The following is a 12,530-nucleotide window of genomic DNA, read 5'->3' on the forward strand; positions in this document are numbered from 1 at the left end:
CTATTGTTAAGTAACAAAATGATTTTTTGAAGCAGTAATGCTTCAGAATTCCAAGAAAATAGAAAATGTCAAGTGTCTGGGGATCAGAGAGGGCTTCTCCAAGTAAGTAGAATTTAATTTTTGCCTTAAAGTAAAGCTAGAATACGGGCAAGCGGAGAGAATGGTGAGGGTTGCGAGTGGCATCCCAGGAGACAGGGAACAGGAGGGACAAAGATCAGAGGTAGAATTTTGCAGAGTGCGTTTGGGGAAGAGGGAGTTAAACAAGAGGAAAGAGCTTGCCCAGAATGACAGTGCAGCAGTATGTCAGGATGGGCGAACCTTCTGTTTTCTGTCATACAGCATCTTTTCAGCACTGGCATTTCCCTGAATTAAATTGTGTCGGAGAGCAAGTCTCTGATTGGAAGCAGATCCATCAGGCGTAGAGGCAGAGAGGTGGGGGTGGTGGGAGACACTGCCTTCAACAGGAACTGGCGTGGCCTCTTGGAGGCTGACTCTGGGCCATGAATTAGCCAGCCTCAAAGAAGCAAGCTTGTAAGGTTTCCCAGGGACAAACCACAAACCAGTTCCGCAGCCCTTGGTGCTCCCATGGGAAACCCCCAACTACCTAGGGTTGGGGGATGGAGCCCAGCTCTGTGTGAGTCAAGGTCCTGGGTTGCCTTCAGGTTCCTGCAACCAAGGAACATTCAACGAAGGAACTACTAACAAAGGGCAGGCAGGGTTAAGGGGAACCAGCAAGAGATGGGTGTGGGAGGGAGAATGCTGCAGGAGTCCTGAGAGGGACTGCCAACCTGTAGCCAGGGTGGGCTGGGGGAATACATACCCTAGTCTCTCTGTTTGTCTGCCCTCTTCTGCAGGTGACTTCTCATTGGCCAAGCCCAAGCCGGAAGCCAGAGGGCAAGGGTGCCCGTTGATGCAATCCATACAGGTCAGTCCCTGGGGCTCAGAACGGGATGGAGGTGTGCAGAGAGTGGATCTGGAATGCCCAGCACAGCGAAAAATCTGACAGAATAACAAGCCCACAGAAGGGGCTGATCACCAGCCTGCATCCTGAAGGGATCCCCCTTAGTGGGTCCCCTCCTCACCTTCCTCTCTACTTCCCACCTCCACCCCCTACACATGTAATTGATCAACCAGCCTTGCCAACTGGACCTCCTAGTATCTCTCAAAAATATACTCTGCTCACACCATATACCTAATTCCATAGGGATTAAAGGTTTATGGTTTTACTTCTTATAGCTAAAAGTACTGGATGAAAACCTTGCTGGATATTTATATAACCATGGAGTAAAGGAAGGACTTCTCAAACATGACCTTAAAGGCAAAATCACAGAGGAGAAGACTGATAGACTGTACCACATAAAAATTGGAAACTTCCATTTGACAAAAACCACCATGAACAAAGTTGAAAAGGCATCAAAAAATAACCAAAACAAAATTCAAACAACGAAATAAGAAAATATCATTTCAGCAAATTTAAGTAAAAGGAGTACTGTCTAAATATATAAAGGTCTTATACAAATAGATAAGAATTGACCCAAATTGGGGGGAGAGGGAGGAACTAAGAAGAAAACTAAACAAATAAGGAAAATGCTGTGAAAATAAAAATAGACACATAGGCAAAGGACATGAACAAGATTGATTAAGGAGGAAAAACAACCTGATAACAGCATATGGAAAAATGTTTAACTACCCAGTCCAAGAAATGCAAATTTAAACAAGAAACCCTTTCTCCAACCAAATTCACAAAGGTTGTTCTGAATGAGAATACTCAGTGCAGGCAGGGGTGCATTGAAAAGAGCCCTCGTGAATTGCTCAGAGGAGTATAAATTATTACAGTCTTGAAAAGCAAATTGGCAGCTCAGTATTGAGAAACTTTAAAATTAATCTCCCTTAACCCAACTTGAAAATTCTGGGAATTTTTACTTGCTAGAACCTATTCAAACACTTTCCTGCTCACAAAGTGCAAGCATCTCAATGTGGCATATACCTTCCAAGTTTCATTTCCCCACCTCCCAGCTGACATTTGCCACTCCATCAATGTGAAACCACCCATTCTTCTCTAGGCATATGCCTGCACATCCCTGCCTCTGAGCATTTCCTGTTGATTTCCCTCTGCTTGGCTTGGCTGGCTTTGCTTACTCTTTTGGAATTAGCTAAGCTGTCAGAGGGTCTTCTCTGATCACCTGCCAAGTTGAGTTAGTTTTCCCTTCTCCATGTTTCCATAACACCCAGTGTATATAGGCTTACAGATAATTTACACATTTGTTTACATATATTTACATGTTTATATACCTATTTACATATCACTCTCCACCATCTTGGTTTCTCTCTCTGTATCCCCTGTACTGGTGGTTTTCAACTGGAGGCAATTCTGTCCCCCAGGGGGACATTTAGCAAATGTCTGCAGACATTTTTGGCGGTCATAACTGGGGGAAAACCAGGACGCTGCTAAACACCCTACAATGTACAGGAAAGCCGCCACAACAAAGAACTACCCAGCCCAAATGTCAATAGCGCCAATGTTCAGAAACCCTATCCTACACCTAGCTTCTGCCTGGCATGAAACATAAAAAGCACACACCAAAAAAAATATACATATAATGAACAAGCCCAGTTTCTTATTCCGTACAATGGGTGTAATTATATCTATTCCAGAAGGTTGCAGGGAGGATTAAAAGGGACCACATATGAACAGTGCCTGGTACAAAGTTGATACTCCATCAATATTAGTTCATCCTAACAATAATTGCATAAATTAAAAATACAGACCCAGGATGTTTTGGTCCTGAAATAACGACTCATTTCATAAACCGCTTCATTTTATAGCTGAGGAGCCCGAGCCTTTAAAGGATGACTAGCCTAAACTGTTGGCATCAGATCTGAGTTTCCAGTTTAGTGGCAAACCATACTTTAAATGCATGCATAAGAAAGGAATTAAAAGCTGACTCTTGTAAAACAAATAATTATCTTTTTTTTTTGTTTGACATAAATACAAGTTCATATATATGTATAAAATTTTCTTTAAAATAGTTAGCATACTAATAGAACGATGATTCAATTGAATAATGTTACCAGAAGTTTCACAGGGATTTATTTTGAAATTACATTTTTGGCATTTTATGCAAAAATAGGCAAATGTATTAAAATACAAAGTTAAACAAATAAGACATTCTTTCAACTGTAGGAGAGATATAGTCAGAATCCAGAATAACATTTAAAATAGTTTGCCATAATACATAAGCCACTCAAATATTAACAAGCTTTCTGGAATCTATGCTAAAAATTAACAACCTTGTAATGATTCAGTTCTTCTTCCCTGCTCAGTTGTTAATACATACAATGAAATTTCTTAGCAAAATATAACTCAGAGGCACCATCTGACCTGAGATCTCAGATTCTAACATGTTATGGCTTTTAATATGAATACCAGTATAACCAGAATTTAAACAAATTATGGCAAATAAATTAAAACATATATATTTTAACATCTATAGACTTTATTAGGTGTTCCTTATACAGTCATCTGGTATGTTTAAAGAGTGAGCAACCATATAAAAGGAAATACGGTCAAAACCGATTGAAGTAATAAAATCCTGAAACTAAATAACATCTCATAATTCATTGCACAGCATATATTAGATTTCGTTACATCAGTATATAGCTTAGTAGTAAATCCTCCTGATGGCCATAAACCTCTAAGGTGTTGTCAACTTGAAAAATGAAGGGGAAGGAGTTGGTGGGGGCAGAGAATGGACAAATCTACAGAAGTGCTGGTGCAGTGCACCTCTAAGTAGGAAAGTTGTAGTGCATCACCACCTAGTGGCTGAATTTAGTACCTCATTCTAATAAAGGGACCTTTTTCCTGTTGTATCGTCTCATTCACCCTTTAACTGTATTCATCTCTGTTACTGTGGTTCCTAATATTCATGTCACTCAGATGGGTAAACCCATTTGCATTTCACCCACCAGGCTGTCAAGGATTTGGTTAAGGTTTTATGCTTACCTAACCTTTAAATTCTATTTTGGTTATTTTCAAAGTCACACAATGGGGATGCCTATATTAACAAGATACCGTCGTTTGTGAATAGAGAATTATTATGGCTATAGGAACTCTGGGCTTTGGCCCAGTTTTTATTCTTATTACTGAATCTTTTAGCAAGTCAGAATAGTGCTTACTATGTGCCAAGTACTGTTCTAAGAGCTTGACATACAATGAAGTCAGTTCATTTTCACAACAACCCTTAAAGTAGGTTATCATTAGCCCCATCTTAGGGCTGAGGAAACTGAGCCACAGAGAGGTTAAACCATATTCCTAAAATTACCCGGTAAGTGAATGGATTCAGATCTGGGCCGTGTAACCCAGAATTGGCTCTGACTAATTCTACTACCCTGTCTACAGGATGATGAGCCACCAGCAACGTATGGGATTCAAATTTATTTGAAAAGATCTGAGAAAAGAAAGAAATTGGAGCACTGAAACACTGGGAGGTCCTTGGTTGTCTGAGAATTTATCTTAGTTACCTACTTAGGTCTAATAGGGAAGCATCATGACAGAAGTCAATCAACAGACCCTTAAGCGAACAGTCCCTTAACATCAGCATCTACCTACATCTTCTTGTTTCTCTGTGATTTGCAATACTGCTCCAAAAGTGTAATTCAGATTACAAAATAAAATCACAAATCTTACAAAAATACTAAACATGTTAAAGAACTGCTCTTATCATGATTAAAGCCATTATCAAATGAGGATCTAGGCAACTTGGACAGACCCCGAAAAACTGAGAAGAATGACTTCAGGATAGATGTTTCGAGTATCAAAGAGAAGATAGGCTCTTAGGGAATTTAATGAGGCTTCCTAATATTTTAGCAAACTTTTAAAGACACTATGTACATGTTGCAAAAGTCAGACGTATGTTTGCCAAAATCTTATCACACTCCATGGAAAAAATACATGCCAAATGTACACACCAGCTTTTGATTCTGTTTTAGGAATTTTAACTACAGGCATACCTCCTTTTATTGGGCTTCACAGATATCGTGTTTTTTACAAATTGAAGGTTTGCGGCAACCCTGTGTCCAGCAAGTCTGTTGGCGCCATTTTCCCAACAGCATTTGGAACTTCATGTCTCTGTCACATTTTGGCAGTTCTCGAAATATTTCAAACTTCATTATTATTGTGTTTGTTATGGTGATCAGTGATTTTTGATGTTATTACTACAACTTGCTGAAGGTATACATTGGTTTTTTAGACACAATGCTACTGTACACTTAATTGCAGTTATAAACTTAACTTTTATATGCACTGGGAAACCAAAAACTTCAAGTGACTCACTTTATTTTGGTATCTGCTTTATTGTGGTGGTCTAGAACTGAACCTGCAGTATCTCTCTATAACACAAAACTTGTTCTTCACATTCTGTTGCTTTGTTCTTCAAGGTAAGACCCCAATCAGACGTTCCCACCACACACAGCAGTGGCTTGTGGGACACTGTGTAGACTGCAGGTTCCACACAGCTCCTTCCCCCCTCGCTGTGGGGTTCCATGTTCTCGCTTCCACCAAAAAAACTTTTTAGAATTTAGGGGTGGGAATGATGACGTTATTGAATGGTTCTAACTTATATTAAAAAATTAGACTATCGCCTTAAAACTTTTAAATATTATTACTATCCAACGCTTATTATAGACTTTAATAATCATTTCCAAAGTGGGAAGTCACTAGGATCTGGGAAGAAAGTATGATCTGTCTTTATACTTTTGACTATTTTTCTAATGTCTGTTTTTTATTTTCTAATACACATATGAACACAGGAGCACATATCTATAACTTATACAGACTCATATTGGGGTTGAATACATAATTTTTTTTAAAAGATAGGATGCAAAAGCAATTATATTTGGACAACAGTGGTTGAAAAAAGGCTGTTTCCCAATCCTGGCAAACTAAGGGGTGAATCCTCTCTCCTTTCATTCAGTAACTTTTGAAGTCTGAGAGCCAATCTGCTTGTGCTGTTTGCTTCAGGTAAAATAAACTCACTGGTGCTTGTTTCTTGCTCTATTCCATCCTTGCAAGGGAGGCCCTGCTGGGGTTTCTAAGTATCTTGCTAACAATCCAGATGTGACCATTCTACTTAAACTGATTCAAGTGGCTTCTCTGGGCTCCAGGAGGCAGTTAACCACTAACTGAAAAATATCTTACAAGTTTGGAAAAAACTGTAACAGATAAGTAAATTCAGTAGTTGTTCAGAATAAGGTTTAAAATTCCAAAACTCCAACAATAATTATAATAGAGATTTATTTAAAGTAATACATTTACAGCCCAGATAGTTCTACATTGTACATTTCAGGCTTAACCAACTTCATAAAAATACTTTAGGATAGCTGCATCCAGATTTAGACTACATGATTATTTCTTTGCCCATTCTTCTCTCTCTTTTCTTTCGCGAATAACCTCTTTCAGATATGGTTCAAGGTAGAATTTATCCTAAAGAATGAATAAAAGAAAAATATTATATGCTACCATTACATACTAATATACCCCCAACACTCAATAGGTCTTAAACAACAAAAGAAATCTATCAAAATTAATTTCCAACTTAAGAAAATATATTCTCAAGCAGACTAAAAACTGTCTGCTTTTCTAAAATGCAAAAACCCATAAAGATATTGTAATAAGCTACTCTGATAGGTTATTAGAGAGAAGTCTGTCAGAAAAGAAAAAGGAATGAGAGTCTACAAGCTTTGGCCCAGTTTCAATGCAGTTCAAGGCGTGAGGGTTTGCTTCACAGCGTCCTTCCCAGGAGCTAGAAGGCCACTCAATGGGCCGATCACATGAACACCACCATTTTTTCTTCCGAGCAGAAAGCAGAGTGTAGAAGGAGAACAATGGCCTGGGAGGCAGAACACCTCGATTCTAGTCCTGGATCTCTGTATCAGCGGCCTGCTTAATGATTCTGGAAGTCACTTCATCTCTAAGTCTCAATGTGTTTACCTCTAAAATGGAGCTAACACTTGCTCTACTAACCTCACCAGATTGTCATAAGGATTTTGATTTGACACAACTTTCAGAACTCTAAAGCACTATACAAACGAATGTGTCCTCTGTTTCTAATACTCAATCCTTCACGGCCAACATTATCAGATATAAAAGAGCTGTTCTACCTCCTCATATTTTGTCCACTGCTCTTTAGGCAAGATCTGCTGCCTCATGGTCAGGTCCAGTGCTCTCTTAATGCGAAACACCCTGTCGTTATAAAGGTTCTCAGGAAGCCTTCTTATGGCTTCTTTTACATCTTCATTCTCATATATCGTATCATCTCGCATTAAGCCTATGATAAAAAACAAGAGAGTAAGATTGAATATGCATCTCAAAAATAAGGAATTTCTAAAAAATGAGTAAAATTATGACTTATAACCTAAGTCATTTACTTAACTTGGGTGGTAATATGAAGAGTTAGGTATCATGGAAACTCAATGCATCTCACACACAATAATGGGTTATTTAATGGATTATTTCTTAAATGGTACTGTGGAAACAATATGAGTCTTTTAAAATCCACTGCCACAAAATTCACATTTTATCTACAGCAATTTTAAAATCATTTAAAATGTCTACTTTGTTTTTAAACACATATCAATAGACTATATCTCTACTTTCTTATACTTTAATTCTGAGATCAAGGTATTAAAGAATCTTAAAATGATAGTGTACTAAGGAACCAGTAACATTTAATGATGCTTCCCTCATGCTTCAATTACAAAAGATGAAGTTCATGGCAAAGTATAAAGTTCTAAAAAATAGTTCAGGCATCAAATAACTGTAAAGATGTCAGACAATTTTAACATTTGAAAAATTTCTACTTTCGAAGTTCATACAACTTAAATTTTAAAATGCTAAGCGGAGGAGTTGAGAGAGGGAACATACAATAAGGAAAATGTCCTGCTACCATATTTCAAGAACATAAATCATTTCCAGCTCATACATTTGAGTCAATTCCATCCCTCTCTTCTCATAATAATAAAAACGAAATGGATTTAACAATAAAATGTGACCTAATTTTAAGATTTCTAATGTACACAGGTGCAATTAGTTAACGTATTTTTGGGATCCATGATAACTCTTGCAAAAGCACTACTCTCAGAAAAAGAAAAAAAAAAAAACAGAAGAAAGCCCAAATACTCACCCAGTTTATTGAACCCGGCAGCATTGTAATACCATTTTCGAATACCCTCCAGCCACTTGCTTGATGCTGCAACTGATATTGTCACACTGTTAACTGCTAACAATTCACTTATATAGTACATAAGCAACCAGTTAAAAAATGCAAACACAGGAAGGAATTTCTTTTAAAAGCATATACCCTATATATTGTAGATAAAAATAGCTTATTTTATCTATGAGCAAAAGTATTGCAGGTAAAAAAATTGGGCAATTAAGTCATGGGGAAAAAAGGATAAACTCAAACACTTAATGTACTAAAGCTCTGTAGGTACAATTACAGTCCCTCGATATCCTCAGGGGATTGATTCCAGGACCCCCCTCAGATATCAAAATCCGAGAGGCTCAAGTCCCCTACATAAAATGGTGTAGTGTTTGCATATAACCTAAGCACATCTTCCTGTATACTTTAAATCATCTCTGGATTACTTATAATACTTAATACAATGTAAATGCTATGTGAATAGTTGCCTGAGAGCAACAAATTCAAGTTTTGCTTTTTTAAACTTTGTGGAACTTTTTCCCCAAATATTTTCCATCAGGAGGTCGGCTGGATCCTCGAATGTGGAACCCATGAATTCGGAGGGCCACTCCAGCCTCTCAAAGTCAAGCATCCCATTCCTTTTTGTCCCCCTGCTACCATCAGAATTGAGGGGTGGGGGATGAAAAAGAAACTGGGAACTTCTCCATCATTTGTAGTTTCAGAAATGGGTTACAGGAAATAACTGTAAACTTTTCAAGGGAGTTGGAGTTGTATGAAAAGATGAGATTTCAGCATACGCTGGTAAATCTGAATGACCCCCATCCTCCAAAATTTTTATTCTACATTACCTTTATTTCACTTGGCTACTCTCTTTAAAAATATATGTATTTCTGGGAGGGTTCTGATACCATTAGTCAGTCATTTAATATTAATATGGACTAGTAAAAGAAGCACATTTTCCTACTCCCAAGCAGTTAACTTTCCACTGAGGGAATGGATACTTGAAAATGGATGAGGAAAAATAGGTAATGTTAAAACTCTCTGGGGAACAGGACTGAGAAGGATGGGTTACCCAGTAGGACCTAAGGGCAACATGATAGTGCCTGATGTTTACAGGACACATGTGGTACAGAAGGGGAGGTATGGCAAGTTTAAATTTTCTTTTAAAGTTTTGTCTTAGGGCTAGCCCCTTACCAAAGAAGGAAAACAAACTCTCCTTTTACTTCAACCTCTCCTTAGTACATCACAGCTTTGGTGAATCTCCTTGGAAATTAAGCACTATGTATAACGTTACTTCCGGAAAAACAACTAACCAAAGAGTCAACAATATACAAACATACTTATAGGAGACAAATTATTTGTAAACATATTTACCAGTGATGGTAATAATGATTACTATTCATTGAACACTTACTGTGTGCCAGGCACTATTCTATTTGCTTTACCATCATTAGCTAGTTATTTACAACACGCCTATCCTTGCAGAAGAGGAATAAGGCTTACATAAATTATCCCATCCAAGATCAGAGGCAGCTAGTAATAGGGCTGAGGCCAGGTCTATCTAGTTTCCAAACACAGGGCAGAAGCAGAACGCCTACAGTATTTGCCAAGTTAATGAAATAACGAATTCTTAAATTTCTCCCCCACTCCCCAAAAGCTCAATGTCGTTTAGGTTAACGAATTTTTCTGGCAATCTGATGTTTCCTAATAGCTTCACAATTGCTGGGGGCAGGGAGAAAGGGACCAAAAATTTTTAAAGCTATTCCAATTTATACCGCCAGAGGGGAGGGATTGGCAAAAAACAAAAACAAAAAAAACCCCCCACACAGGGAAAACTGTACTTTTTTCACGTTCTGTTTTAAGTATTCCGGTAATTTCTGCATCCTATTCCATAATAAATACATTTGTTCCAGTGCCTGGAATAAATACAAATTTCTCCAAATCCACAGATCAAGTTGACTTTCCAGATAAGCCAAGGTTAAACTGAAGCTTCGCTGTAACCCTTGCTCAGCTGCCTCTAATTCCCAGTTTGAGAAGCGCGGAAGGTGGAACGAGATTGAGATTTCCAATCCTATTTCCTCCGGTCACTTCGCCTCAGTTATCTTACCAGCCGAAAAGGGAAACTAGCACCATCTTCCTCGCGCTGGCAGGAGAGTTTATCGAGCTAATAACGCACATGACAGCGCTTGGCTCACAGTAAGCACTCAGTTCACCTGGGTTGAAAGTCAGCCACTAATTATCTCCTGGTACCCCTGAACTCTTCTAAGGCCGAGGGGAAGGGCTGCCGAGCTCGAGCAGGCCGGAACGCCAGGGCTGTGGGAGCCACCGCGGGCACCTTCACCAACAGCGGATCCCATCCCCAAACGAGCCAGGCCTGGAGACAGCAAGGGGGTGAGGCCAAGGCCTCCTTCAGGCGGCCTGGAGCCGCCGCCTTCCCTTTTGCCGCAAACCTGGCCATTTAGAGAGAGCAGAGGAAGAAGAGCAAGTTGCTGCGAGAATAAAAGGTTGAGCACGGCGATGCCCGCTAAGCAGGACACCGCTCACTTACCGGCAGGCCTACTCGCCATTTTAACCCGAGACAGAACCGTTGCCTGCTGGGTAAGTCCTAGAGGTCGCGCAAGGCCCAGTGCGCAGGCGTATTACGTCAAAGTCGCGGGGAGGGGCGGGGGTGGGAGAGAGAGGGTGCACCCGCAGGCGCAGTTCTGGCGGCCGGCGTTCGGCACCTGCCCCGCGCCCCTCTCCGCAAGAATTACAGCAGTCCCATAGGCTTGGACCCGCCCCTGGTTCCAAGAGGCATTCCATGTGACAAGATGGAAAAAACACTAGGCAAGGAATTAGGACACCCGGTCTTCAGCCTGGTTCTGTTGCTGACGAGCTTTGAGAGCTTGGGCAGTATAAATTGTGCCCTTTGTGACAAGCAACACGCTAAGCGTTTTATGGACATATTTTCATTTAATTCTAAACCTATAAGATAAATACTATGATTGTACCCATTGTAGAGAAGAGGAAACTGAGGCTCAGGAAGGTTGCATAAATTGTCCAAGGGCACACAAGCTAGGAAGAATCCGGATTCATCTTCCAGCATCTGAGAATCCAGATAAAACTTCGGCACTCCTTAATTCTAGGGCTATATGCTACACCACTAATCCAGAAGGCACTAACCCTCTCTCGCCTTGTTTCCTCCAGGTGAAGTTCTACCTCAAGCCATTATAGTGGAAGGTTAGTTGAAAAAATTTTTAATATTAAATCTGAGATGTATAGCAGAATTTGAATGCAATTTTTAGGTAAAAGTACATTTTTAAGGTCTCAGTCCCAACATGTTAAGTCTAGGTATAAAAACCTAGGGACAGCAATATCACAAATTGTTGAGGGAGGAGAATTTTACTAAAGGATGCAGAACAAAGTAATTGGTTAGTGGCTGAGGCAGGGAGAGGGGACAAGTCAGACCCCCTCTTTACACCTTTCATCAAAATAAACTCCAGGTGTATTAAAGAGATTCAAAAGTTGGGGAAAAAAAAAACCACTTTAGGGACAGAAAACAATCCAAGTTAGTATGACTGATGCTTAGGCAGTTACTGATGAACTTCTGCCACCACTACTGTCTGGGTCAGCTCAGTCTATGGTAACAAAATACCGTAGACCGAGTAGCTTAAAAAACAAATTTATTTTCTCACAGTTCTGGAGGTTAGAAGCATAAGATCAAGATGCCAGCAGGGTCAGTTTTAGTTGAGAACTCTTTCCCTGTGGCTTGTAGAGGGCTGCCTTCTTACTGTGTCCTCCCATGGTAGAGAGAGAGCAAGCTCTTTTGTGTCCTTACAAGGACACTAATACCATCATGAAAGCCCCACCTTTATGACTTTATCTAAACCTATATTATCTCTCAAAGGCCCCATCCAAATGCCATTACATTGGGGGTTAGAGCTTCATTATATGAATTTGGGGGTGGGGGGGTCACAATTCAGTCCATAGCAACTACCCACCAATATCTACTTCTGTTCTTTTCCATCCTGAGACCTGGGACAGTATAGAATGGCTAATTGTAAATCTAATTGCAAGTCCAAAAGGTTTAATGGTCTTAGTCACATTCCAATTCTAAAATTCTGTTGCCTTCTGCCTTTTTCTTTTTCTCTGTGCCACCACAATTTCTCAACATTACTCAGTGCTATATGCAGTACTAAAAGGTGATGAATGGCTGCTCCCAGACTACACTAGCCAAAGTGAAGTTGGAAGATATGAAGAAATGCAGTACATTTGTAACTTGGCACATCGCCTTAGAAGAAGTACTCAGTAGGGACTTCCCTGGTGGCTCAGTGGTTAAGAATCCGCCTGCCA

General features: G+C 39.8%; 1 protein-coding gene across 1 annotated transcript; it reads right to left on the bottom strand.

The window, feature by feature from the left end:
- Positions 1–6,278: 6,278 nt before the first annotated feature.
- On the bottom strand, positions 6,279–10,858 carry UQCRB (ubiquinol-cytochrome c reductase binding protein). The gene is made up of 4 exons (XM_068525955.1): positions 10,747–10,858; positions 8,181–8,252; positions 7,159–7,325; positions 6,279–6,481 (listed from the first exon to the last, which is right to left on the bottom strand). Exons 1-4 carry the CDS (start codon positions 10,763–10,765, stop codon positions 6,404–6,406), a joined length of 336 nt encoding a protein of 111 aa, XP_068382056.1. The 5' UTR covers positions 10,766–10,858; the 3' UTR covers positions 6,279–6,403.
- Positions 10,859–12,530: the final 1,672 nt, after the last annotated feature.

This window comes from Eschrichtius robustus, chromosome 17, assembly GCF_028021215.1.
Source record: "Eschrichtius robustus isolate mEscRob2 chromosome 17, mEscRob2.pri, whole genome shotgun sequence".
In the NCBI taxonomy this organism is placed as follows: Eukaryota; Metazoa; Chordata; class Mammalia; order Artiodactyla; family Eschrichtiidae; genus Eschrichtius; species Eschrichtius robustus.